Here is a 27,549-nt window from a genome sequence, read left to right on the forward strand (position 1 = left end):
CCCTGAGGCTCTGGAATAACCTTGTTTTTTGTTTTTTAATTTACACTAATGACTCAAGTGATTTAGTGGTCATCGTAAGACTTCTGCCTGAAGACTAATTGATTGTAAATATACTTATATCTATCTACTAAAATATTTTAAAACTCATTTTCTCTCCATTACGATATCCATCTTCAAATTTACAAATTATATTTTTTTTTCTAGAATAATTGTCTTATGTCCAGTTCAAGACAAAACAAAATAATTTTGCTTGCTTAAGTTTTCTTTTCACCTTGGAATAAAATTTAGTATATCTTAAATAAAATATGAAATTTTTATTTTCCCCACTCTATCCTTGTAATTTTTTTGCAGTAACAATATCAAGTAATCGAAAGAGTATTTAGCCTTTTGCGCACAAGATGGCGTTAGTGTCTCAAATCTCAGGGTATATGAGTCGCACCGAGTCAGGCGTAATTTGATTTCACAGCTGAGAGTTCAAGCTGCTGCACGTGCAGAATGTGGTGCAATTCTGATAAATAGGCGTAAGGTGTTGCACCGTAAAGACGAGTAACTTTCCGGAAAACTGCGCAATATTTTACAATTTTATTTCTATAAAAGCACAGATGTGTGCAGGCCTGTGAGGAAATTTATGTTTTTGACCGATAAGATACACGTTATGGAAAGTGACTCCGAAAAGATGGTTGATTGGTGTCATTCTGGAATTTTCGATCTCCAAAATTCTTCTCGCAGTGGGCGACTAATCACAGCAAAAGTGGATGGTATTCTGGCAATGGAGCAAGACTGGCATGTAAGCAGTAATAATATATTTATAGGAAAAGAACTAAACGTCTGTCATCAGTGTTAAATCATTCGAAGAAAGCTGGCTACTAAAAAAAGTTTGACATTTGAGTGCTGTATGATCTGATTCAAAAACATTTATTCGATCGAATTTGTACAGAAACGTGATAAACTCGAGCCACTTCTGAAGCGATCTATCGCAGGTAATGAAAAGTGAATAGCCTACAACAGAAATGTGCAAAAAAAGTCGTGGTTGAAACGAGAAGTTCCACAGTCTATGGCAGACCCCACACTGACGCTCAAGAAGATCATAGGTGCGTGTGGTAGAATTGGAAGAACATTATGCATCAAAAGCTTCTACTGCCAAGCAAAGCGATAGAATGAACCTGTACTGTCCACAATTATCGCAAAAAACGGTCGAAACTGTTCAATAGAAGGGATGTACACCACGCTGACAACCAGATCGCATACATTTTTTAACAGCTCATCAGAAACTGAGAGAACTTGGCTGAGAGATTTTAATGCATCCACTGTGTAGCCCTGACTTATCACCGTCAGCCTATAATTTATTTCGGTTTCTGCAGAACTCCCTGAATGGTGTTAAAGTAGAGTTCAAAAGAGGCCTGTAAAAACCACGTATCACAATTTTTGTGTCGGAAACACAGAAACACTATAGCGACGGGATTATGGTATTGCCAGAAAAATGGCGGGAGGTCATCTTTCAAAATGGTGCATACATTATTTCGTAATGCTATCTTCAAATAACAATAAGTGTCTTCTCAACTTTGACCTCCAAAGGTTCAACCTGATATTACGATAACCTGATGAAACTACGCCGTTCCTCGTTAAGAAATTTCCGAAATTCCTCAACCTTATCCCTCTTGGGTCTGTTTCGCATCACGAATTTATTTTCAAATACCTTGTCTGCGTTCTTTCCTTCAAGTAAGTGACAATATTTCGTAACCATAAAGCGCAGCAGACATAATTGTTGTTTTATATATTTTAAGCTTCAAATTCTTCGACAAAATTCCCGAAGGTAAAAGAGTTTGCACTGAATAATAATACAAGTTCCTTGCTTTCATTCTACATTTAATTTCATTTGACGGTTAGTATAGCTATATAGTTCTGGTCTGTTAATGTTGAATTTAAAAATGCCCACTTTGTCGAAATTATTGCCTACTATTTTAATGTATTCATAATTTCAGTATTACTGCACGGCGAATTTCCATACATTTGTATTTTTCCGCATTTACTTCTACGCCATTGTCGTTGAGATATTTAATAAAACTTCTACATTTCTTCCTGTTGTTCTTATATCCTATCAGATTGACATCATCAGCAAAAGCTATAGAACCTGCACCTCCCATATATGTAATATTGAGATTAGAGTTAAAGTTTAGGCTCTCTCGTTCTCGTTTTCTGCTTATGTGATACATCATTTTGGCTAAAATATAGTTGAAAGCCTCAAACTAGAAAATGTAACTGTCCAATCCGCATTTATAAAAATATTTTGTACTACAGTGCGAACAGTTTAGTAGATAACAGACATTCTTGTTCAAAATTTCTTATCTACAAGAAAACAAGTCATTTTTTTCCCTCGGGTGTGCGTAGTAATGAAGTAAGATTTAGTGTTTGTAAACATATTCTCCTTTTAAAGTAATAAAAAAGTATGAAAGTTATCTTTAGTGTATGCTTTGAAGTCATCACAAGTCTCTCAGTACGCAAAAGTTCTTTACTAATATTCATAGTAAATGATGTAACACCTTTGTACGCCACGTTGGTATTTTGAGACATAGAGAGAGAGTAGAAGGTTGAGATGTGTATACTGCCAGTTTCAAGAATCCATACTTGACGATCATCACGAATATGAACGATAAGCTTATCAACTAATTATATTGCGAGCTATCATCGGATTCGAAATCCAAATCGCTACATTTGAGAAAAAGTGTATGTTGAGCAATATTATTTGAAAGTTATCGGTGATACTGTATACCTTCTAATACTATGCACAAAATTTTGATAAATGGGGCACATTATGCATAATGTTCGAATGTCCATTATTAATGAATTAGCAGAAGTATAGTCTAGGTAAACTTATGATAACCTCTTCGAAGTTGATCTATTAGTCGTCTTCTCTCATTACGTGGTGCTGAAATGGATATTTTCTTCGAATTACTGTGTTGTCAGCAGATTTAAACTGGGCACTAGTTTTCGTTCGGGATGAGAATGAAATGAAACGAAATGAAATCTTTTGAGTTTTACGTCCCACGGTTATGCCGGTTAGGCTAAAGGAGACTGTGAAGATGAGAAATGAATGAAATAATGGAATGAAGAGAAATGAATGAAATGATGGAATGAAGAAAGTGGGAGTAAACGGGAGAACCCCGAGGAAACCCACGCACACGGTGTTTGTCAACCACAAAGTTCACTTGACGGGAGCAGGGTTTGAACCCGGGACTCCCCTGCACCAGAGGTGAACGCTCTACCACTGAAGGGGAGAGATGAAAATGAATAGCTTCTTCTCGACTTGTGAATGTTATAGTGCTGGTGACGAAATACTCTGGAAATTCCTGGAAAAATGACCTCCAAAACTCACATGTGTAAGTCATTCATCATAGTTAGAAAAGGGATTTAAAAAAAAAAAAATGATAACCTCGCCGACCACACACTTTGATACAGTTCCGTTATTTACAGGTGTGATTGAACGAGGGTGGACGTCAAGAAATTGCGAGAACTCCATTTATTGGTGGCTACCGACAAGTGTGTTTGAAAATTTAGAGAACATCTTAAAAATGGAGAAAAACTGCTTAGAGATGTCTCAAATAACAATCTCTTGAAACTGCTAGTATCGTCTAATGTACACTACATTTTTCTTTCAGTACGGAAAATAATAGTTTGGAAAAATGTGAAAACTTTTTATTATGTACGATAGAAGTGTCGTTACTCACAAGAAAAGATAAAGAGGAAGAAACGCTGACAGTAGCATGCATGAAGAGCAGTGAATTTTGTTGGATCCGATTCTAATAAATAGCTTTTCACTAATCTTGAAGGTTTATTTTCAATATTCCATTGAAAACTTGAGTTTTATTTGTTTCTAAATTATATTTAATATATTATTTTCATTTTTAAAAAAATCAGTTGAGAATGCTCTAAGAGCATTGCTAGAATGAACATAATAAGAACTAATTTTTGTTATTAACTTCTACAGGCTTTATACGAATTGTTCTATGTACTCTATTGTTATACTCATTAAACAATTCTTGTAACATATGATTTATAATTTCCTTGAGTACTAATTTTTTTCCACACGTTTGGTGTATGAGTTCTGTTAAAACATTCTACGATATGTTGTTTTACGAAGACAACAGACATTACAAATAGATTTAGCAGATATCCAAAATACTGCAAAGTATAATAATAATTACAAATATATATATATTGTGTTGATATTTTTTCACGATATGCATATTGTATTGCGTTAAAAACAAAGAAAGGTCCTGAAATTGTAAAAGGAATAACACAAATTTAAACAAATAATAATAATAATAATAATAATAATAATAATAAGTTGCTCATGTTTAACATACAAACAGATTTAGGTGGTGAGTTATATAATCAGCATGTAAAACGACTGTTTAAAGAATATGAAATTAATCATTAAAGTGCTCAAAATGGAGGACTCAAAATTCGCAAAATATTATCTCTCTATGACTTGCGGTTCCCGAGATATGGCTCCTTAAATCTCCCGAAATCCGAACTTTTTTTGACCAATATCTGGGGAACGGTGACCAGTTGGCCAGTGATAGGTTACTGTTTGGTACCAAACTATTCACCATCCTCTTAGGTATTAATCAACACCAACATGATCTCTGTGATTTACGGTTCCTGAGATATGGTTCCTTAAATTTCCCGAAATCGGAACTTTTTGGCCAATATTCCGGGAATGGTGAGAGTGACGGAAAAAAAAAATCCATAGTTTTTGATAGTTTATCGAATGGAGAGCTCAAAATGGAAAAATTCGCAAATAACAGACACACACAGACACAGAGAATTCAGTAACGGACTTCTTTTCAAGTTCCTTGAATATGAACTTAATATTATAATTGGATTATTCCGCGATTTGACTTTATTTCTCGTAATGAATTTGAACTTAATACTTTAACATTCTGTATATGCAATATGAAGTTATGCCTTATTGAGAATTGTGGTGAAATTAAAAATTAATATTTAATGCGAGTTTGAGGCACAATATTTGTTTTTATTTCTTTATTTTATTTCGTGCAATTTGTCTAAGGTATTATGCTTGCCAGACTTTTTGAACTTTTAATTTTAAAACAGTTTTACCATCTTTAAAGGAAAACTGTTTACATCATTGGAACCCAGTGTTAAGTGTTTCATATTAAAATGAATGTGTTCAGTTTTGCAAATAGACCGAATATACTAGAAGTAGGAAGCAATCAAATTTTAATATATGCAAAGTTTTCAGTTGATGTTTCTGGAGATCTCTGTCTCCAGCATGCCTTGTAAACTGTTATTTCTCCATGTTTCTTGGTTTTTCTAGTGTGTACGAGATTTTTCTCAAATTTTGTAGGAACTGTTTTTCCCAAAATGCTACGAAGCGATTGAGGATTTACCAGTAACAGTTGATTCTAAGAAGGGGTTGGTTGAAATCGTACTCAGAGTTTCAACTAGAATTGAAGAGAGATTTGGTCGTCTGCGGCCAACAGCATCTAACAGTGACATATTTGAAGATGAGAGAGACATGTTACTTGATGAGATAGAAAACGGAGATCATTTTCAGTAAGTATGAATATACTAACTTACCTTATTTTAATTATACTTGGAGCTCATTTCAGAACAAGTTACGAAAAATTAACCGATACCTATACCATAAGCGTAGACTTTATGTTATGACTTAACGTCGTCAACATTTTAAACTCGTTTCTGTTCTCTGTTCTCACGGTAATTTGATACAGAAGAATTAAACGTCAATAAACAAACCGTTTAAAGATCACCTCGTGCTTTTACACCAACTCAGGACCTAAAGGAAATATGGGAGGAAGAAACCTTAAGAGATTGTCATTGGAAGCAACCTCTTAATTAGATACTTGGTGCACAGACAATGATCTGACTTTCGAAGGAGAAAGAGCAGCAGTAGTTGTAACACATGAGTGAGAAAACAGAAACATTACCAGTAATTTTTCAGTAGTAATACAGTGGTTAATTTTATTAACAGTGCAGCATACAGTTCATCTCATGTCTATAAATAATACAAAAATGTCAGTAAGCGTGGTTCTTGCTTAACCGTAATCTTTGTATACAGATTCTCATGTTATAAAGAAGCTATAAACAGCAACAATAACATAAACTTAGAAAAAGCAACTATATTATTATAAGCGCCCTCCCTCCTCAAGAGTTTATTCCGAAAATTTTGAAAATTGAAGCGCTTATTTCGAGTAAATACGATAAGTACAGTTTAAGTAAGTCTTGACAAACAAAAAAAAAAATAAATAAATAAACAAGAATAGTAAACACAAGGTTAACGAAATCTATCGCTACAATTGCGCAAAAACAAAGTGTCTTCCGTCAAATCGTATTCTTTTCTAAGCTGTTTTTCTTTTTTCTGGCAGTATTAGTTTTCTGTCAAGTTTACATTGCATGTGTATACAAGCAACAGGCTCAGCCCTTTCGATGCTAATCCTCCATTGCTATCTGCTTTTCCTAATAGCATTTTCTAGGCAAGATTGATGATGGCAGAAGTTACATGAAGTTAGCTGGATATGCGATTTTTCTGTAGTTAACACGATACATGTATTGTTCAGTATAACAATGTTAAGGGTATACCTTTAATAATGGAAAACTTAATAGAACTTTGATTCCGTTAAACACAGATTTTTGTGTATATCTTTCTTGTAGGGAGCCTGAAGATGAAGATTTCAGTCTTATAGTAGATCCTCAAATTATTTACCAGACATTACGACAAAGAGTACAATTTGATGCCAAAGATCAGGAGGAGGAGCCGAGGGAAGAACAAGGTAGGTTGTGTTAAGCAGTAGGTTCAGTTAAAAAGGAAAGGCATCGGAACCCATGAATGAAACAAATTTTAAGGTTGTTTTCAGAAATTACATTGTTACATACTGAAATATTACCAAGAAAGCTTGAGTCCATAATGCGTAATCATTAAAATGCAGTAGCCAGCAGTCTTTCTTCATACGAGGGGTGTTCAGGAAGTATCGAACTTATTTTTTTCGCGTGCAACCAGTGAAGCGCGGGAGACTTTATTTAATGTAGATGTAGAGAAGACACTTATACTCAGTCGTGATTTTTTTCCCGCTCACAAAAAGCGTCAGTCGGTTGCAGTCGGCCAACGAGTGAAGGTATGTAGTGAGTGGTCGTCGAATTTCAGTGTTTGACAGAAAAACTTCAGCAGCGATATTGCATCAAATTTTGCCAAAAAGCTTTGCGATACCCAAGTGGAAACTATTCGCAAGATTCAACAGGCTTTCGGGGACAATGTTATGGGCACCTGATGCATAAAGGAGTGATACAACCGCTTTAAAGATAGCCGCACATCAGTGGACAGTGAACCACGTTCAGGTAGGCACTCAACAAGCCGGAAGAGTTCCTTCGTGGCTAAACGGTTAGCGTCCGTTCCTTTGGCATGGGAGACCCGGGATCGATTCCCGACGGGAGCTCATGTGGTTCGGATTCCACGTTAATCAGTAGGTCCACATCTCATATAACCTTGCTGCTGAACGGGACGTAAAACTCAAAATCAGTTCAACTCAACTCAACAAGCCGAAATGACAGTCATTGAGCAAGTGCGGACTGTGGTCTTTCAGGATCGTCGTATCACAATCCGAGAAATTGCAAACGATATAAGGGTAAACATCGGATCGGTGCATTCAATTTTGGATGAGAATTTGGGCATGAGAAGAATGTACCGAACTACTAATAATGAAGCAGAAGCAATGGCATCTGAGCATCGCACAGGACATGCTGGGCTATGCAAACAGTGACCCCAACTTTCTTGAACGCCGTGATCACAGGCGATGAACCATGTGTTTATGGCTACGACCCGATTTGAGTCAAGAAAAGACATCATCATGCGGAATGCGTCGGCGCGGTTGGTCACCATTCCAAAAACTGCGTTCCAGATGTGTTTCAAACAATGGTGGAAGCGCTAGGAGAAGTGCGTACATTACCAAGGTGACTACCTTGAAGGGGATTAGTGTTTCGAATTTTCAAATCAATAAATTTATTTTTGCCAACAAAAGGTTCGATACTTTTTGAACACACCTCGTATATATAAAACAGCGTGAATGTTTGTCGTCTCTACAAATCTACATCATTGAACCTTTTAATGTGAATTTCTAAAAATAGTTAACACTTGGGTTGATCTGGGATTTTCTCATTACACTTTGATAAAAATGCATATCCTAAAGGAGGAACGAGGTTCTAAACAACGAATAACTGTTGGTGCACCACTTGAAATAAATTTTTGAACTTGGTGCGTAGATCGAACTGTTCTTTTAATTAATTTCATTTTGATTGAGATATGCATCCTAAGTTTTTTTTTTTTTTTTTGGGGGGGGGGAGTGTAAGTCCAAATAGGCCTATGTCTTTCAGATATTCTTCATAAACCTATTCTTCCCGTGCGCTGTGGGGCAAATGAAAATGGCCTGGACGAGTGGATACGATTGGACGTGAATGTATGTATGGAACCACACCACGTGACACGAATACCACGTGTACGCACACCACCGGTTCAGATCTTAGTGCGGGCTGTGTCAGTGAGAGTTGAGCAGTGCACAAGGTGAAGATGGTACTCACAGTGCAGCAGAGGGTGTTCGTTGTGGAAAGTTAGATAGTTGGCCATCCCGGTCACCTGATCTTTCCATGTGCGATTACTTTTTGTGAGGAAACCTCAAGTCTAAGAGGTGTATCGCTACAACCCTCACAGTCTTCAAGAAGCGCAGCAGAACGTTTCTGATGAAATTGCAGGAATTCCAGTAGCCCAGCTTCGATCTTCCTTCCGCAACTTGCTGACCAGGGGCCCAAAAGTTCCAAGGGATGAATAGTGGTCATTTTCAACATCTGCTATAAGCAGGTTAGCGAACTATTTCCTTTCCTTTGCTGTGTTTCTTTGTACCCTGGAACTCTGTTCTCCGGGCCACTTTTATTTGCCGCACCCTGTGTAATATCACTTACATTCAGAGCTGGATCCAGAATTTTCTGACGGGAGGTGCACCAATAACTACATTTGAATTAAATTTGAAGTTTTTAAATGTCTTTAGGCATCTGTCGTGTGAATGAGGAATTGAGCGGTAAATGCTTAGTGTCTGGTCTCGGAAATCGAAAACACGACTTTCCGAATGTAAAGCCAAAAGTTTATCAACTGAGCCACGACCGCTTTGTATCGGTACAATTTTCATATCTTGCTGCTTTAGAAAGAAAATATGACTGCAGAAAGTTTCGAAAGTGTTACTATTTTCACTACTAGCCTTGGTTACATTGACATCTTCAGGGGCGATGTTATAGTGAAGGGGGAGGGGGAAATACTGTTGAAGAATTTGGTTTGAATTTACCATTTCTTTCAGCAGCTATATGAGACAATATTACTAAAAGAAATCTGTTGGTGTTGAAAGAATTGAGTAGTTTTTTAATGTTCCTTTTTTTCATATTCGTTTACAGTAAAACGTTAACTTTTTCATTTCTTTAACTAAAGACGATGAATTTCAAAATGCACTTTTGTAATAAATATCAAATATAAAATGTAAAAATGTTACTTGAATTAGTACTATACATTGTTACTCTTTCATGTTGGCTTTTACCGTAAATAATCGACTATCCGATTCTGTTGTCTTTTTTACGGGACACTAAGTGATGAGAAGCGACCTAAATGGTGGTATTAGTTATTTGAAGGGCTACATTAAAGTCCAAGTGAGGACTCAGCTTTACCTTTTCCTTCCAGGGAGTAACCTAAAGATGTTTATAAAAATTTAATATATGACCAGAGATGCGCTAGAAAACAGTTTAGTTATGACTGTTATGTTTTAAATGATAAACTTATTTGTATTTTACTATAAATAACACACATAAAACGTAAAACGTTTCATGAATTAGAACTGTAGATACATTTTAATGTTACGCTTTCATGATGTCTTGTTGTAAGTCGTGAACGCCAAAAAGGTGTTAATTAAAGGTGCACACAAGAACGCCAATTATCAAAATGAATTGATTTTACACAACTGATAAAATAATTAGAACAGTAAATGATAACAATTTAATTTTCTTTCCAGAACAAGTTGTTGCAGAAGAAGAGAAAGCTAACGGGTAAGTAATTGTTAATAAGTTTCAAATGATGGCTGATGAATAAAAATTGTCTTTCTGGAGCCACATTAATTCCGACAGCTTCCTATCCGTAGCTCACAAGTATTACGCATCACTGTTTGTTAGGAGTGTGTATGTCACCGATAGAAAGAGACGAACAACAGTCGATACAATCTCCTACGTAACAGTGTACTTTTTGCAGTAATACCACACTAAAATAATTTAAAAAGAGTTCATTTGAGTTCTCTGTTTCTAAAAACAAAAAGCAAACTCGTTCCGAAGTTGATGAAAGAATATATATATAAGTGATAATTAACTTCTGCTACCAATTGGACAGTAGTCAACGACCTAAATTTCAAGTCGTATATATTTATAATGCTAGGAGATTAGAATTGCCTTACAAATAACCTTCTCGAAACAACTAACAGTAAAACAATATATGATTCTAAAATATGATATTTGAAATTTTGACTTCTAAAAATGATGACAGGCATCCTTTGTGTGCAATCAAAACTCCATTTGCGTTGCATTCAAAACAAGATATCGGCAATCTATGGCAGTAATTTGTGGTGGAAACTGTAAAATTTAAATATAGTAATAATAAAACTCAGGAGAAAAAAATCAACTGTCCCAAGAGGATTAAATACAACCTAAAATGGTGGCGAAAAATGCTCCAGTTTTCCATTTAGAATTTTCCATTAAGAACACAGAGAGAGGATTTTAATATTTTGTCGCATAGTAAAAGTGGAAATCATAAGGGTAGATGTCTAGCCAGGATTTGTTGAATACAAATGTTAAAGATAAAAGTACAGTGTAATTAAAAAAAAAAAACTGGCAGATATCTATTTAAAAGTATTGGATACATTTTAAAAATACATTTTAATTTTCATTGAATTAACACTGTACTAACCTTGTATGTTGCAGCAGTAATGATTAATAATATCTACTGTTGAACTTGTCATCAATATTTCGGGTGTAAATCTCGAATGCCTTTCATCAAGATGTAGTACGCTAAATTCTCAAGATACTATTTATTTACTTTTTGTATATAACGCAGGGATGCAAATAAGCAACAGAATTTTACTCGCTCAAGAAAAGAGCTACTAGCCCACATTTCACAATAGAAAGCATTTACTTACCTTCAGTATGATATTAAATACTCTCCCGCACCAATGAAACACTCGCCCCGGGCAAGTGGTTATTTGCATCCCTGAATAACGTTTCAGTGGCATTCATTATTTTAAATTTAATCTATGACAAGTCTTCAAACGGTAACCAGACAATCTATGGCAATGCCACTGAAGTGTTACCAATATAAAAATGTGAATAATTAACACCTCAAAAATTTAGCGCACATCCCGATGAAAGACGCTCGAGATTTACCCCTGAAATATTGATGAGTTCAAGAGTAGATATTGCTCATCATTACTGCTGGGACATGCAAATGTAGTATTGTGTTAATTTATAATATGTCCCATCATACGGTCAATTAATTATAGTACCTTACTTGATTTATAATAATTCTGTCTATAAGAGTTTTCCTGAACTGTTACTGAACACTTACTGTCTGGTACTTTTGAAAAATTAAGTCAGTGGAGAGACTTACAGTAGGAGATTCTCATGAAGATCAAATTAGTGTATGGAACCATCTTGCACTTTCGGTGCAAAGGTTCTATAGAGGTTGGTTCATTTATATTTAACCAAATTTTAGTGGGCCACTTACCGTAGGAAATGCCGTGTTTCCACCACTGGTTGTGTTCGATCTGTAAACTACCTCTACTGACTATTGCCCGGCATCGGATCTTCCATTGCTGGAAACTGCGTTTCAGCTGGGCCATGGGTGTTGTATCCTTCTCCTCTTTACTAGGTTTTCACACAGGCCGGAAACGGTGCGGACTCGACGATGCGTTAGGTACTTCTTAAGGAGTCCGAAAAGACAGTAGTCCAATGGCCTGGCATCTGGACTCTCTCCTCTTGACAGGGATGTCAGAGAAGTGAATTGCCTCAATTCCAGTTTCCTGTTTCATACGGCGATAGAATTCTAGCGATATTTTCGCCGTGTGGCTAAATGCCTTGTCTTAGTGCAATTCAACCTGGTACAGTCCGCAGCAAAAAAAAAAAAAAAAAAACTGCAACGTGAGCATGTAAGTTTATTATGATATGACGAAGTCTTTTGCTCTAAAATAAGTGTGCAGGGGAGGACGTCGAGGTTTCTCCTGGCGCGATTCATGCCACTTAGACGTTATGTTGATTCCCTGCGTAGGCGTAGTTTCACAATGAACTTACATGCTCACGTTGCAGGTTTTTTGCTGCGGACTATACACGTCTTGTCCATACAGTGCTGGGATTTCATGTTGGTACATTTCAGTCAGGACTTGAGAATAGTAGTACACAGCGTTGATTTTAACGTTTCTCTCTACCTTTCGGAGACAGTTTGCCCCTCTACGACAAACCGGCCACAATCATGACCCTTTTGGGGAACTCTGCACACTGGCTGAAGAACATGCTTCGGCCCTCGGTACAGCAACAGTTTGTATGTAATAGCACCTACTTTATCATAGTCTGTGAGATAAATTCACTTCCCATCAAGGATAGCAAGAAACTTCCACTGATGACCCGCAAATGACCTTCATGTTGCCTCCTGCAATTCCTTTCTCGTTCAACCACATGACACGATTTCAGGGCGTGCACACTGCTCTTGTGAACGACCGTGAGGCATAATTCCCTACGAATGGTGCGGTTAATTGCTGCCTGCCATGTGCAGCATTTACTGGCAATCGTGTACTGTGTGTGGGGATTTTAGGAAGTCGCCATACCCCGAACCACGCAGTAGCAGCGGGGTCCACTTTAGTTGAGGCCGGTTTCTAGATGCTCACGTTGGTGTGGTGAGCCCAGGACTCTGTGCGACATATTTGCATTCAATACGATTCATAGTGGCACAACTTACACGAAAATTACGCACTTGAGACGTTTCTACGTTGCACGACTTCGTGAACTTAGCGTCGGAACGGTTCCCATAATAAACTGCTCCCATAATCTGTTCAGTTTCGGCGGCATCAAACTATGCTTGACCATACTGCGCTACTAATGAGATACTGTTACGCATGCGCGATTCAGTTGCACATTGACTTCGGCTCAATATAAATGAATCAACTTCTGTAAAAGTTGCAAATCTGATCTTTTGATAACATATTCTTTTCAAAGAAATATTTCTGCAGAGGTTTCTTGATGAAAGTATTTGAGATTTAAGAAATTTTCTGTAGGCCTAAGGTCTGTTATGTATAGGATTTCCAAATTTTCAAACTAAAATCCCGGGACACACTATGAAAATTTACACTGAAAACAAGAACAACCTTTTCAAAACTTCCAGTATAGGCATAGTTATGTACTCGCTTCCTGGTAAAATATCAGAATTAGTTAAATAATAAGACAGCATTTAACAGAAGTAACTAATAAAAGGATATGAACTTACGTTTTGGATAAAAACACGGGCATTTGGAGTTTTGAACAATTTTAGGGGAAATAGATTAGTAAATCACGGATGTTTAGGAACCCTAATTTATGCAGCCAGTGCAAGATGTTTTCATGCAGTGAATCGATCTTCGTGAGGGTGACTTACCTGTTGAAAAAAAGCCACGGACTAAGTGGTTGAAATAGTTAGGACACAAGTAAACCAAGTAAATGCAACACTACACTATTTTAAAAGTAAATGCAGAAAGAAAAGTAATGCGAAGTAAATACTTGGAGTAGAACTCAATAAAAATTCTTCGTTATATCTGTAAATATAAAATTGCGTACTTTGTGCAGCAATGGCCTCGCGTAGCATAGTCGCTAACGCTCTCGCCTTCGGTACGAGAGGTCTCGGGTTCGATTCCCGGTGGGGGCGTTCGGTCGAAAAAGTGTAAAAAGTTTTTGCAGCCAGCCATCCTGAATGAGGTTTTCCTAGATTTTCCTCATTCACACCAGGCAAAGGCCGGGGTGGTACCTAACATATTGGTCCCAATCCGTTTCCTTCCTTCCCTTTCCCCGGATAGTGTGCTCGCCGAGGGACGTCGTCCCTCAAACGTCACGGGCTAACATGGCCATAGATGCCGAAAGCCCAGAAATCTAAATCCTAAATTCCCCTATTTTGTGCAACAGATGGCAAACCACTCATTTTGGCATTTGAATGGAAAACAAATTACTGCTGTACTAGCAACACGAGATAGCCATAATCACATAGACAGTGATGCATGTTATATGTAGTGAGAAGTATAGTAACACTACAAGCTGTGTACCTTTTTCTACATTTCTAATCATCAGGTTCAGACTTCTTATCATCATAGTGAATATTATTTCCTAATAATTTTAGCGTGGATGAATCAGAAGCCTCTGAAGGAAACAAACGTAAGAAATGGAAGAAAAAGAAAAAGAAGAAGAAGAATAGAAAGTGTCCTCAAACGAACGATCAAGCAAATGATGAAGAAGGAGCAACTAAATCAAATGATAATAGTAAGTGTAATTTCCATTCGTAATGTATTTGTTTACCATTTAAATGAAAAGATCCTTCCATTATATAATTAACACACAAGTAAAAACCTCATTATCTGGTCGTTGCAAACGTCCCTTTCTTTTTTGATTATGTTTCGCACGTAAATGGTTAGTATTTCCGTCTTCGGTGTTGAGTTTTATTCCCGGTGAAAATTCATATAGTTCGGAGCTCACATTAAGCTGAAATTCTACATGAAATATAGCCTAGTTTCTGGCTTTGAACCATAAACGAAGTAATCAAAATGGAAGAAAGTCTGTCTCATGATTAGATTAGATTCTTATTCACCTTTTCACAGACAATCTGTTTCGACAAATACATTATTATAAAGGTATTAAACCTGAAACAATATCAAAAATCTTGCAGTAATATTTTTTAATATAGAAGTAAAACTGTCTTTATTTAGAATTACAATATTTAGTTTATAATATTTTAAAGCATTTGATCTCAGATATAATTCTCGCAAGTTTATTTTCAGATTTGTGTAAACACTGTGAATTTATATTTGATGTTCATTTCGTAAGTAAGATTTTATTAAAATGATTGCATTTATTTAGTGAAATATCTTTGTCTTTTCATAAGATCTTGATAGTAATTATGTGTTGCTCTATTAAGTTTATATATATATATATAACATCTTGTATAACATGTTCAAAATGTCCTACAGGAGTGTGTTGAGGTTACTATCGCCTACCATTACCTTCTTGTTGGTTGGTTGATTTGAAGTTTAGCGTTCCTTTTAGCAACGGGGCTCTGATACGTGGATCTACAGCTTAACGTGGAATCCAAACCACATGAGCTCCTACCAGAAATCGAACCCAGGTTCCCCGCACCACCACTTTTTTCGTCGTACTAGATCCATGAATTAGTGTTTCATCATTCGATGTTCTACTATTAGGGGTCACAAACTGAGCGGTTTCCATGAACCACAGTCGTCAGTCAACTTCTGCGTCATGACGTAGCAATTTTCTTTATTAATATCTACGAGGGTGGATCAGAAACTAAGGTTACAAGGTCGATATTTTAGGGGTTTCGTCTGTTATAGAGGAACGAGGAGTCTACGGTAATTTTAATACATGGACTTGGCAGCAGCAGAGTTTCAGCCAGCTGCCACCTGCGGCGCTACTTGCAGGTAAACACAAATGGCGATTCGTTTGGAAAATTGGTCTCGCAAAGAAACCCGCTCAGTTATTTGATTTCTGTGGGCCAAACATGTAACTGTGGCTGAAATTCACCGGCAGCTGATAGAGGTTTACGGAGAGACTACGTGAGCATGTCGCAAAATGATGTCGAAAGTTTGCGGCTGGTAGAGAAAACATCACCGACGAGGAGCGCAGTGGCCAACCCAGCACGGCATCAGCAAATTTGAACACGGCTTGCATGGAGCAGCTGATTCAGAGCAAACAGGAGGATCACGCTCCGAGGGACTTTCACCTGTTCCCGCACTTGATGGAGCACCTCGGAGGAGGTGAAATACATCGTGACAAGGTGGCTGAACACGCAAGGACAGGATTTTTGCCAGGAAGGAATTTTCAAATTCATCCCACGATGTGATAAGTGCCTCAGTTGATATAGAGATTATGTCGAAAAATAACCTTAAGTACTATCTGTTGACTGTATTGGTTGTATGAAATAATACACACACATTTCACTGCAGACTTTGTAACTTTAGTTTCTGATCACGCCTCATAAAAGGTATTAAATCAAGAGCTTCATATAGATAAATATTCAAAAGACTAAAAATTCTTCCACTACCTTGTGTTTACATATTACGAGTAGCAATTTTCATGAATAAATATCTCAAATCGTCTCTTAAGTGCAATAGTGACGTACATACGTGCAATACTAGGGGGGGGGGGGAGAAGGACTTTGTTATTCCAACAGATAGTAGAACACTCTACCGAAAAGGCCTTAAATGCATTGGAATATTAATTTACAACAAATTACCTAACAATAAAAGAGACTCCAAATCAGGTAAAATTTTCAAAGAAAAACTAACTGGTGGAGCATGGTTTTTATTGTCTCTCTGAATACCTTGAACATACGCAAGAAAACTATAAAGCTACAATCGAATGAGAAGCTAGGAACTATAAAGTTGACAACAGTAAATAGTACAGCAAGTATATAGATATAAGTAAGAATATGTATCAGTAATATGTAAGTTGTGTATACAGAGTGGCCCAAAAGTAGGTATACACCCCTGCATTGATCAAGTATAACATTCTAGTTTATGGGTTTATTTGCTTCGTCTCTTCCAAGCATAAGATATACGTAAAAACACATTAAGAACAAATAATAAAGAAACTAAGTCTACCTAATGGATAATAATAAGAACTGATATAAAATGCAATGAGCTGATCAGTACCTATTTTTGGGCCACCCTGTACTTATAATCTGGTTTCACTAAAAGATGTATGATCTACTGGTAGTGAGAGGTATATAAAGTATCCTTGTTATTCACCTAAAAATATATTGACATGTTCTATATCGCATGTACAAATGTACAATACTGTGATCGCTTGAACGTAAAAATAAATAAAATTAAATTAATATCATCTATCAGTTGGAGCTTCTTTCGCCCCTTTTCTGCTTTTTCTTTTTACAATGCTTTGTATCCCACGTTTCACATGATACAGTTTCCTATCAGTCATTGTTTCAACCAATTTCTTTTCCTTTTGTGTAATATATATATGAAGTTGTTTTTTCCACTTGGGTATTCTTAAATGTGTTTACATTAGAGTATATAAGTATTTTTCAAATACATCGGATTTTGTTACCATTAAGATGGTCATTATTATTATTATTGTAGTACTAGGAGGGGGAGAAGGAAGGAAAAGTGAACGTCTCACACTGTGAGTAACGCTAATTCACAATAGCTGACAGTCGCCGCTCCGATACATTCGCTGCCTGCCGATCTTTATTTGACAATAAATAGTGATTATGCTGAACATGAACGTGCTTCGCTGTTTATTATTAAGACAGCCGTGTTAAATGTAGATAAGGTTGTAATTACTTATATAAAATCCACAAGTATTTATTTCATGTGAAGCACAATATAATTTATTAACTAGACAATATGTACACATTTATGTATCGACTACAGCAAGTTGTACATTTAGAACAGTGCAATATTTAGCAACTTTACCGCTAACATACTACTATTTACAGGCCATGGTCATATTTAAATTTGAGTATTAATATTTGTATATCCACAAATTAGTTGGTGGACATTTTTTTTTTAAAAAATCGATGTAAACAATTACAACTTTTAATTAACCACTATTTAAATCTATAGCATATAATGACCCGAAAGCTAAGGGAAACAACTAATTGTTACAAAGCTGAGCCATAAGTCTTGCAGTATTTCCAACAACCCAAACAGCAGGCACGTGTATACGCAATGAGCGACTGTGAGTACAAGGTCAAATTGGCCCAAGAGGTAGTGTAGCAAACGGACTACTTAACACAGAGACTGACACTCTGTCAGTATCTTTAGTCAGTTTTTAGTGGTAGTGACGACAAGTGCTCAACAACCTCTAATATGTGAACCGTAACTGTATGAGTTCGAACATTCGAATTTGGCATAATGCTTCGGCAGCAACCCAAGATAATTGTCGTGCACCGCACAGCAGTTCTTTGGTTATAGAAATTTCGTGTAGGTTGTAAAAGTGTCGAAGATCAGTTAAGTACCGGCCGCCTCAGAGTAACAGATTTTAAGACTATACGACACATCATTGAGGAAAATCCATCCACAACTATGCGACTATTGTCAAACCAACTAGGCATGCCCTAGTCCACAGTAATGCGCCATCTTCACGAACTCAGGAAAACCAGTAGGAGCTGTCGCATGAATTGACCACAACTTAGGCCCTTGTTTCGATCCCATCTTACGCCAAGTGAGCTTTCTGGTGGACAAACAACGTATGTGGGGGGTTTCTCGGGGTTTTCCTGTTTCCTCCCGCTTTCTTCATTTCATTCATTTCTCATCATCACCGTCTTCTGTAGCCTAGCCGGCATAGGCGTGGGACGTAAAACTCGAATATAATCACCTTCTTCATTCATTCATTTCGCCTCATCACCGTCTCGTTTAGCGTAGCCTGCATAATCGTGGGACATAAAGCTTTCATTTCATTTTCCGAACTCAGGCCCAGAGGAGAGTACGCGGTGCCGACAGCTGCTGCAAAATGTGCGTTTCCTGAAACAGATTACTACATGCGACGAAAAGTTTGTGTTTCTCCGAAATTCAAATGTGCAAAAACACTGGTTGAGTCAGAGCCAAATTCCAAAACCGGGTGTTAAACAAGGCTATCTCTAGCGTAAAGTAATATTGTGTGTTTGGTAGAAGTACGAGGTGGTAATTCGCTTCGAATTTGTTCCTAGCGTTCGCATTATCAGTGCCATCCTCTATTCCGATCAGTTGGAGCTGATGTGTTCTCAAAATTTGGGAACTTGATATCAAACTGATACCTCACCCGCCTTGTCCTTTCGGATTACTACCTGCTTCGGTCCATGGTGCACTTCCTAAAATCAGGATACTTCACCAATCAGCAGGAGGTGAAAACAGCATTGACTGCTCGTAAGGATAAGATGTAGTATCGACGTGGAATCGAGGAACCAGGAAAGGTGGTTGCAAACAGTCCTACACGAGGAAACTGTATTTTGAATGTTAATCTGTTTTCATTGTACTGGTAATAAATACGAATATGTTGTGTACCAAAATATTGCAAGACTTATGACTTACCTTTTATTATTATTATTATTATTATTATTATTATTATTATTATTATTATTATTATTATTATTAAACCTAACAGATTAAAGATTTGGGTATAGTGTTTGACAGAAATATAAAATTTAGCTATCATTACATATTAATGATATAGTCCAAGAGACGAGAAGAATAATAAAGTTCATTTTCAAACAATGGCCTGAATTTAAAAGTGTTGGCTCATATGTGATAGTTGTAAGATCAAGACCAGAGTTTGGTGTAGTATATGTATATGGCAAACAAAATTGAGTCATTCCAAACATGTTTTGTTAGGCTATTATCCCGTAAAATGGATAGAGATTACTACTCATATAATTATGAATATTGGAATAAATTTACAGGCATTGAAGGACAAGAGATTTTATTCAGAAAATACTAGACAACACACACACACACACACACACATATATATATATATATATATATATATATATATATATATATATATATATATAGGGTGTAACATAGACACATAGATACATGGCCAGAAGTGACGAGGTGATTGCGGACATCCAAATAAGTAAAAATATTCCCATAAACATGGCTCCGATGCTGCTTCATTTCCGAGATACAGGGTGTTCAAAATGTCGAGTCTCTATGAGAAAGTGAATGGAAATAAACAATATTATAGAAATAATACTATCAAGTGGAATTATGCCTGTACAAATACATTTACACTAAGATAGAGAATGAAACTAATCAACATTTGAGGTTATTGGGTTGTCAGTTTGCCAACCTGGTACAAAGTGTTATGTTTTCAAATAGCACTAAACGTCCACACGTTAGCATATGATTGCTGAGATCAAAACGTTCCTAAACATTGAGCAAATTTCGCTTCGTTTTCGAAGGACAAGGCTTCAAGTGTGAAGTCAATTAACGGCTCACAATAGTAAACAACTGCTCATAGATCACAACTATTGCATGTTTTTAAAGTTAAGTAATTGAGAAAGATATTCGATGATGACCACAGCGTTCGTTTATACCACACACAAACTTCGGAAGACAGTGCTCGTAAAGATAGCGATGAAATGTATTACAAGAAATGTTCGAAGTAACCATCTTCAGCGCGTATTCACGCTTCCACTCTTCGCTGCATTGATTGCATGATAACCCAATACCTTCAAATGTAGATTAGTTTCATTATCTGTGTTAGTGTAATGTATTTGAACAGGCATAATTTCACTTGATTGTATTATTCCTGTAGTATTGAACAGTTCCATTTACTTTCCCATAGTGAGCCAGTGGAGAGACTTGACATTTGAACACCCTGTATATCATCGCATCGGACCCATGTTTATAGGAACATTTTTACTTCTTTGGATATCCGCAATCACCTCGTAACTTTTGGTCATGCATTTATGATACACTGTATATGTATATATATATATATATATATATATATATATATATATAATATAATGCTTACATAATATAGGTATAAGGTTACCAATGTATAATATGAGAAATGGAATTCCTCCCTTAGTTCCCTTGAATCAAAATCTGTAATTTTAAGAAAAATGACCAATTCTTTTAATCTAATTTGAAACATCCATTTTTATCAGTACAGAAGCATAAAGCTTAAAGTTCGACAAATATTATTGGTAGTATTTTTTTACAATGTATCCATTTTGAGATTAAAATATTTAGTATTAATTTGACAAGAAATTATTGTTTAATCCGTACTATTTATTATTATTATTATTATTATTATTATTTTGTTTCAGTAGATAGGTTACATTGCATGCAAAGTGTATTTATTTTTGCCTCATAAGGTGTAGTATTTTTCCCATTAGGCTGTTCATGGCATTATTATTATTATTAACATTACTCCTACTACTTTTTTTGTTTTTCACTGGTACAATCCGCGGCAAAAAACCTGCAACATGAGGATGTAAGTTTATTGTGAAACTACGCCTAACAGCACAGGGAATGAACATAACGTTTAAGTTGAACGAATCACCCAGGATAAACCTCGGCCTCCTCCCGTGAATATTTAATTGGGAGGAAAAGACTTCGTCATTTCACAATAAACTTATTTGCTCATGTTGCAGGTTTTTTGCCACGGATTGTACATTCTATATGATAAATGTCTCGGCTATTTTACTGTTCAAACAGAGCTGTTTTCTCCTAAGCTCTCTGTGGCAAAACCTGATTGAAATCATTGAGATTTGTCTAGTTATTTTGAGTTACTAGGAAATATAAATTTCGTACATGTATGAACACAAAATATGTCTCATGGATTGTTTGAATGTAGTGGATAATTTTTCATTGTGCGCTTTGTTAATTTCAGAAGACAGTGGTTCGAATCCTGTGGAAGAAAAGGAAGGAAACCAATGTAGCATAGAACGTGCCATGAACGAAAATCCGCAAAATGATGTTGACATGGACAAAGTGGATTCATCCAATGACATAGGAAGAGAAGATTCTCAACGAATTTCTCTCGGAGGACAGAATAAAGATGGTGAATCAAGAGAACATCACGCAACTCCGATAGAAGAAAAACAGAATTCTGAAGGTACCGTTGAAGAACAGGTAAATTCTCAACCAATTATTGCGTCAAATGAACATCTGTCCACACCTATAAAAGAAGAAAATAATTCAGAAGATACTGTTGAAGATCAGGCAGACCCTCACCCAGTCAGTGGTGGTGAAAATAAAGATAGTGAATCAAGAGAGTATCACACAGCTCCTATAAAACAAGAAGAGAACCCTGAAGGTACTGTTGAAGAACAGATAAACCATCATATAGAAATAGATAGTGAACCAAAAATTGAAAAAGTTAAAGTAGAGCAGAACTCATTAACGACGGGAAAAATGGATGACTGTGGATTGCCTTCAGATGATGAAATATTAATCAGTTACGAAAAATTAGAAGGTGGGAGATCAGGTTCATTAGATTCGGATTGCTGTGTTATAGTTAGTGAGGTGCCGCCACATAGTCAACTCGTGCCAATCGTTAAACAAGAGAACGATTCTAATTCATCTCTTTGCTTAAACAGGTAAGAATTTACAGAATAGTAAAAATTACTCTGGTTTTATCATAAGTAATGGCATATAAAATTATCCAGTTAATATGATCACAATATAGGAACTCACACATAAAAAAATAGCACAATCATACGTCCCTGACAATTGAAGTTATTTTATAGTCGTGTTCCGTATTTCGTGTGCTTTATTTATGGATGATGAATTGGGTAGCATTATATTTTTGAACTCGCACGGTAGACCAGAGACCCGAATTCTGTTCTTGGTCCAGTTCCACATTTTTTATTCATTGCATTTGTACCTATAGAGGACACGATGTGGGATAAAAAAAAAAAAAGTGTTTATTTTAGCTTCTATTTAGCTGTAGAGGAACTTCATCTGTAAAATACTGCTTCCCAACATCTCTCTTCCCCGTAGTTCCTCAGTTGAACTTTTATACGCAAACATTTAGTGTAGGTGGTGGTGGAAGGTATTGCCATCCTGCATGTTGTAAACCTTCCTAGTTACATTTGTAGACACATGTGCAGCTCGATGAGTTATATGAGAGATGCAAAGAAACGCTTCCAATGAAAGAAGGAAACATGACGAAAATAGTTGACAAAATAAATGGTTGCCCAATTTCAAGAATTTTTACGGATATGTCTAAAGGGAAAGCTGCTCCAAAAGAGAGTTTCACATACAGTATATTGAAGTCGTTGAGATCAAGAAGATCGTTTCTTTATCTCAGATATTTGAAAGCACGTCAGTTTCCTTTCGTCAGTGGTTTTTATTATTATTATTCCCTGATTTCGATCCGAATAATTGGAGTTACGTTGTATTTAGTTACTCAAGAACTTGTCCTAAATTGAAATTGAATCCTTAAATTGCCTTCTTTTTTTGCAGCAGCAACCAAAGAAACAACAAAAATTCTAAACGTCCTAGAGAATCATCAACAGAGGAAGATTTCCGTAATTCTGAAAGCAAAAAATTAAAGAAACCTAAAAATAAGTCGACAGGTAGAATGAAAGAAAATGGTAAGCTTTATGGATTTTGTAGTATGAGAATTTTTTACTCAGCAGATAATGACGAAATGTAAAATATACTCATATTCATATCCTGTAAGCAGGATTCGAACTTGCTAGTGTATAGGCTCAAACCACTCGGTCATGTGAGTCGGCTTCGGCTAAGCCATGAATCACGTGCGTCAATTTCGTCTGCATTATAGATTGAAAATAAAATGTGTTTGTATAGCTGGTGACGGTAATCTCAAATTAATCTGCACCACTGCAGTCTTCAATAATTAACCTAATAGGCTGCATTATATTTAACTCTATCTTTAGATTGATATTACCTCTATGTAAAATTTAACAGTATCTTAATCAGTTCTTCTATACTGTTTATTTTAATATTTCACCACGTCATAAATCCAATATCACATTATTCTAAAGCTTAAACAGTGGCCCAAAAGTAGATGTACAGGTCTGCAGTTATCGAGTGTGAAGTTTAGTTTAAGGTAGTGAGTTATTTGCTTCGGCCAGTTTCGAACTTAAGGTATAAGTTTAAAGACATTAAGAACAAACAATAAAAGAAATTAATCAATACCTGAATGGATATCAATAAGTAAATGAATATAAAATGCCATGATCTAATCATTACGGTACTATATACCTACTTTCGGGCCAGTGGCTGTGGTAGAGCGTTCACCTCCGGTGCTTGGGGTCCCTGGTTTTATCTCAGCTCGCGCCGTGTACTTTGTGGTGAACAAACACTGCTCGTTGGTTTTCTCGGGATTCTACCATTTCCTCCCACTTTCTTCATTCCACCATTTCAATCATTTCTCATAATCAGCACCTCTTTAGCTTAACCGGCATAACCATGGGACGTAAAACTGAAAGATTTCATTTAATTTTTTACTTTTGGGTCACCCTGTATTAATTCTTGCATCTTATTTTATAGCTCTGTTCGGTAACTGTAAACTATTAAATAAATTCTCTACAGACGAACTTGAATATCAACAAGGTATATGCATCAATTTAACAATTATTTTAACCTATTTAGTGGATATAGCTACAATTTGAATTTGAATCATTTTTAGCACAAAGCTATATGAGACGTGGACTCGCAGCTTAACGTTGGATCCGAACCTAATGAACTCCCACTGGAAGTCGAACCGGAATGTCCAGCGTCAAGGGCGTTAGCTTTATAACCAAGTGGAAACTGCTAGAGTAAATGAGAAAATGGGAAATGATCCACAATAATAATCATAATAATACATCAAATATGTTATAATATACAAGAACTTTTTTCCTTGGCATACGGAGCTCGAGTATGCTACTTCGTCTTTACTTTTGTCAACTAGCACCTCCGATCACTCGATTAGGTACTTTGTAGGTTTTGGGAATTGAGAAAATAGTGCCCAGGATTTTAGCGATAAAATTACCCTTAGGAACACATGAAGACGTACAAAATATTTATTGCCATCTTTTTGACTCCAAATTAGTTAGCAATACACAACACAAGGAAATAAGTTTTGTTAAGAGGTGAATATATGTATTTTGTATACAAATGTGTAAAGCGTATATCTGATTCAATAATGTTGCTTTTACTTGTATTATATGTAACAATGTTTTTATACTGTTACAGTGGTCATTATTGTCTTTGTCATACATCTATGTTTATTTTCATTTACTTGTATAACAAATATTATAAATGTACAACCTATTTATATTATAAATTCTTAATATACTTCCCGTAATTGGAGATGCTATATATCTGTTGAAGAATAATAAGTAAATAAATACTTGCATTTTAATTTGTTCAAAAGATTTTCTCGGCAGCTGTACGCTCCGGCTTGGCTTACAATCTTGTTCGAGTGAGAGATGATGATTTCACAGAGCACTTTCCTGATAAATAGTGATTCCTTACAATAATAATGACCTATTAGTTAGCTTAATACCAAGATGACCCCAATGTTAGGAAAAAGGTTTTCAATTTGTTTAATGAGGAACTTATAGAACTCCGTCAAAAAAAAAAAAAAAAAGTTTGGTAGATGTTGGCACATGTCCTATTCAGATAGTCCACAGTGCTTTCCTAAAATCAGTTCAGACATTTGTAGATGATGCAATGACACTACAATTGATGTTTATAATTTCTTCGATGGATGGCCTTTTCATTGGGAAGCATACGAGACTATTCAACAGGAGCTGGATTTACCATCGCAGAAGTTTCTGAAACACACCACAACTAGATGGTTATGCATAAATAGCTACTTGTAAAAGATTCTTTGAACAGTGGATTGGTGTAAAACGATACTTCTTGAAGTACATTCCATCTATAAAGAAATGTGATATTTTGGATAAGCAGTCTCTGAGGAAAATTGTAGATCTGCTGAAGAAGCCTGCACTTCAGTCTTATGTCAAATTATTTGAGAAATTAACACATCATTTCCAGAGTGAAGTTCCACTAATTCATATTTTGTATACATAATTATTAGAAGTTATTGGAACTATTGCAGACAGAGTGTCTAAAAGTTCTACTGTTAGCAAAATGAAGTCATTTTCATATCATTGGACAATAGCAAGTTGTTTGAATCTGATAATTTACTGCTCTTATAACAAATTGTCATTTTAGAGCAAACAAAATATGAACTGTCTAAGCTACTACAAGTGGGTGCTCTACAATGCTTGAAGAGTGTACAAGCACAGTATATTTCAGGTGGTGCATAATACAATGATTCATTCTATTCATATTAAACGAGCATTTGCATTTCTTAATCCTCAGGCAAGAAAATCACAAAATAGCTGTGCAGATACATCAGAACTATTGCAAAAGCACTGTCTGTGGCTGTTATAGATGATCAACTTGTTGCCAACTGGAAATGTCTGCAGCTTGGAGGTGAACCTGCTGGAAGTGAAATCACTTCACGTATTGACAGTTATTAGGCTTCCTTCATGGGACTGAAGAGGGAGGATGGTTCACTAAAGTTTCCTCTGGTGAGTAAAATGATAAAAGCTGCACTTTGCTTGTCTCATGGCATGCTGACATTGAAAGAAGATTCTCTGTATCAAGAAATGATCTTAAGAGGGAAAGACAAAGATGTCTTGTAGAACCTTAAATAGTATTCTGATGAAAGATGCGTCGAAGTTTTACAATAACATGCGTCATCTCCTTCCAGTTTCTAAGAAAATTATTAGCTTGTGTCAAAATGTTCATAAGCATTATCAACAGTTTCTGGAGGAGCCTGGAACTAACGCATGGAAGAGATGCCACACGCAGGGAAGAGGTAATGAAGTTGAAAAAGCAAAAGACAGGTTGGAAAATGCTGGAAGTGCTAAGAAGAACATAGAAGAAATAGAGAACAAGCTTAATGAAAGGAAGAGGAAGTGCAGTGACACAACCGAATCTGCATATTCTCTGCGTCCTGAAGCCACAGATCGACTTTGAAAGGCTCTTTTTTAAAAAGGGAGACTTGAAGGAGGCACAAATTGCTCAAGGAATGTTGGAAGGTGTAATGTCTTTGAAAGAAAAAGAATGCAAAGAGCACAAAGACATTCAGACTCTTCAAAAAAGTGTTGAAAAGAATAATGCTCTCAAGTCATTCTTTCATACACAGTCAAAGAAAAAAAAATTGCTCAAGTGAAAATGTTTTATTTTTATTTTTTGTTTCTGAGATGTGTCTCTCATTATAGATTATGCAAATTTATATATATATATATATATATATATATATATATATATATATATATATATATATATATATATATATATAGGGTGTAATATAAATGCGTGACCAAAAGTTACGAAGTGATTGTGGGCATCCAAATAAATAAAAATGTTCCTATAAACACGGGTCCGATGCTGCTTCGTTTCCGAGATACAGGGTATTCAAATGTCGAGTCTCTCCAATGGCTCACTATGGGAAAGTGAATGGAAATGTTCAATATTACAGGAATTATACAATCAAGTGAAATTATACCTGTTCAAATATATTTACACTAACACAGAGAATGAACCTAATCAACATTTGAGGTTATTGAGTTGTCAGTCTTGTTAACCTGGTACAAAGTGTTATGTTTTCAAATAGCCTTGTCTTTCGAAAACAAAGTGAAATCTGCCCCATGTTTAGGAACATTTTGATGTCAGCAATCATATGTTAACGAGTGGACGTTTAGTGCTACTT

The 27,549-nt window shown here is 36.0% G+C and overlaps 1 protein-coding gene across 4 annotated transcripts in view; it reads left to right on the plus strand.

Moving 5' to 3' along the window:
- LOC145684621 (uncharacterized) overlaps positions 1-27,549 on the plus strand; it is a 117,509-nt gene that overhangs the window by 75,879 nt on the left and 14,081 nt on the right. For 3 of the 4 annotated variants that reach the window (XM_081757013.1, XM_081757032.1, XM_081757025.1), the window contains exons 9-14: positions 5,369-5,577; positions 6,694-6,812; positions 10,080-10,113; positions 14,462-14,601; positions 21,697-22,405; positions 23,274-23,404. In XM_081757013.1, coding sequence (XP_081613139.1) covers positions 5,369-5,577; positions 6,694-6,812; positions 10,080-10,113; positions 14,462-14,601; positions 21,697-22,405; positions 23,274-23,404 — 1,342 coding nt within the window. The remainder of the gene's footprint in view (positions 1-5,368; positions 5,578-6,693; positions 6,813-10,079; positions 10,114-14,461; positions 14,602-21,696; positions 22,406-23,273; positions 23,405-27,549) is intronic. The other variant, XM_081757018.1, reaches the window with a different exon arrangement.

The sequence above is a fragment of the Thermobia domestica genome, chromosome 1 (assembly GCF_964235325.1).
Source record: "Thermobia domestica chromosome 1, izTheDome1.hap1.1, whole genome shotgun sequence".
Lineage (NCBI taxonomy): Eukaryota > Metazoa > Arthropoda > Insecta > Zygentoma > Lepismatidae > Thermobia > Thermobia domestica.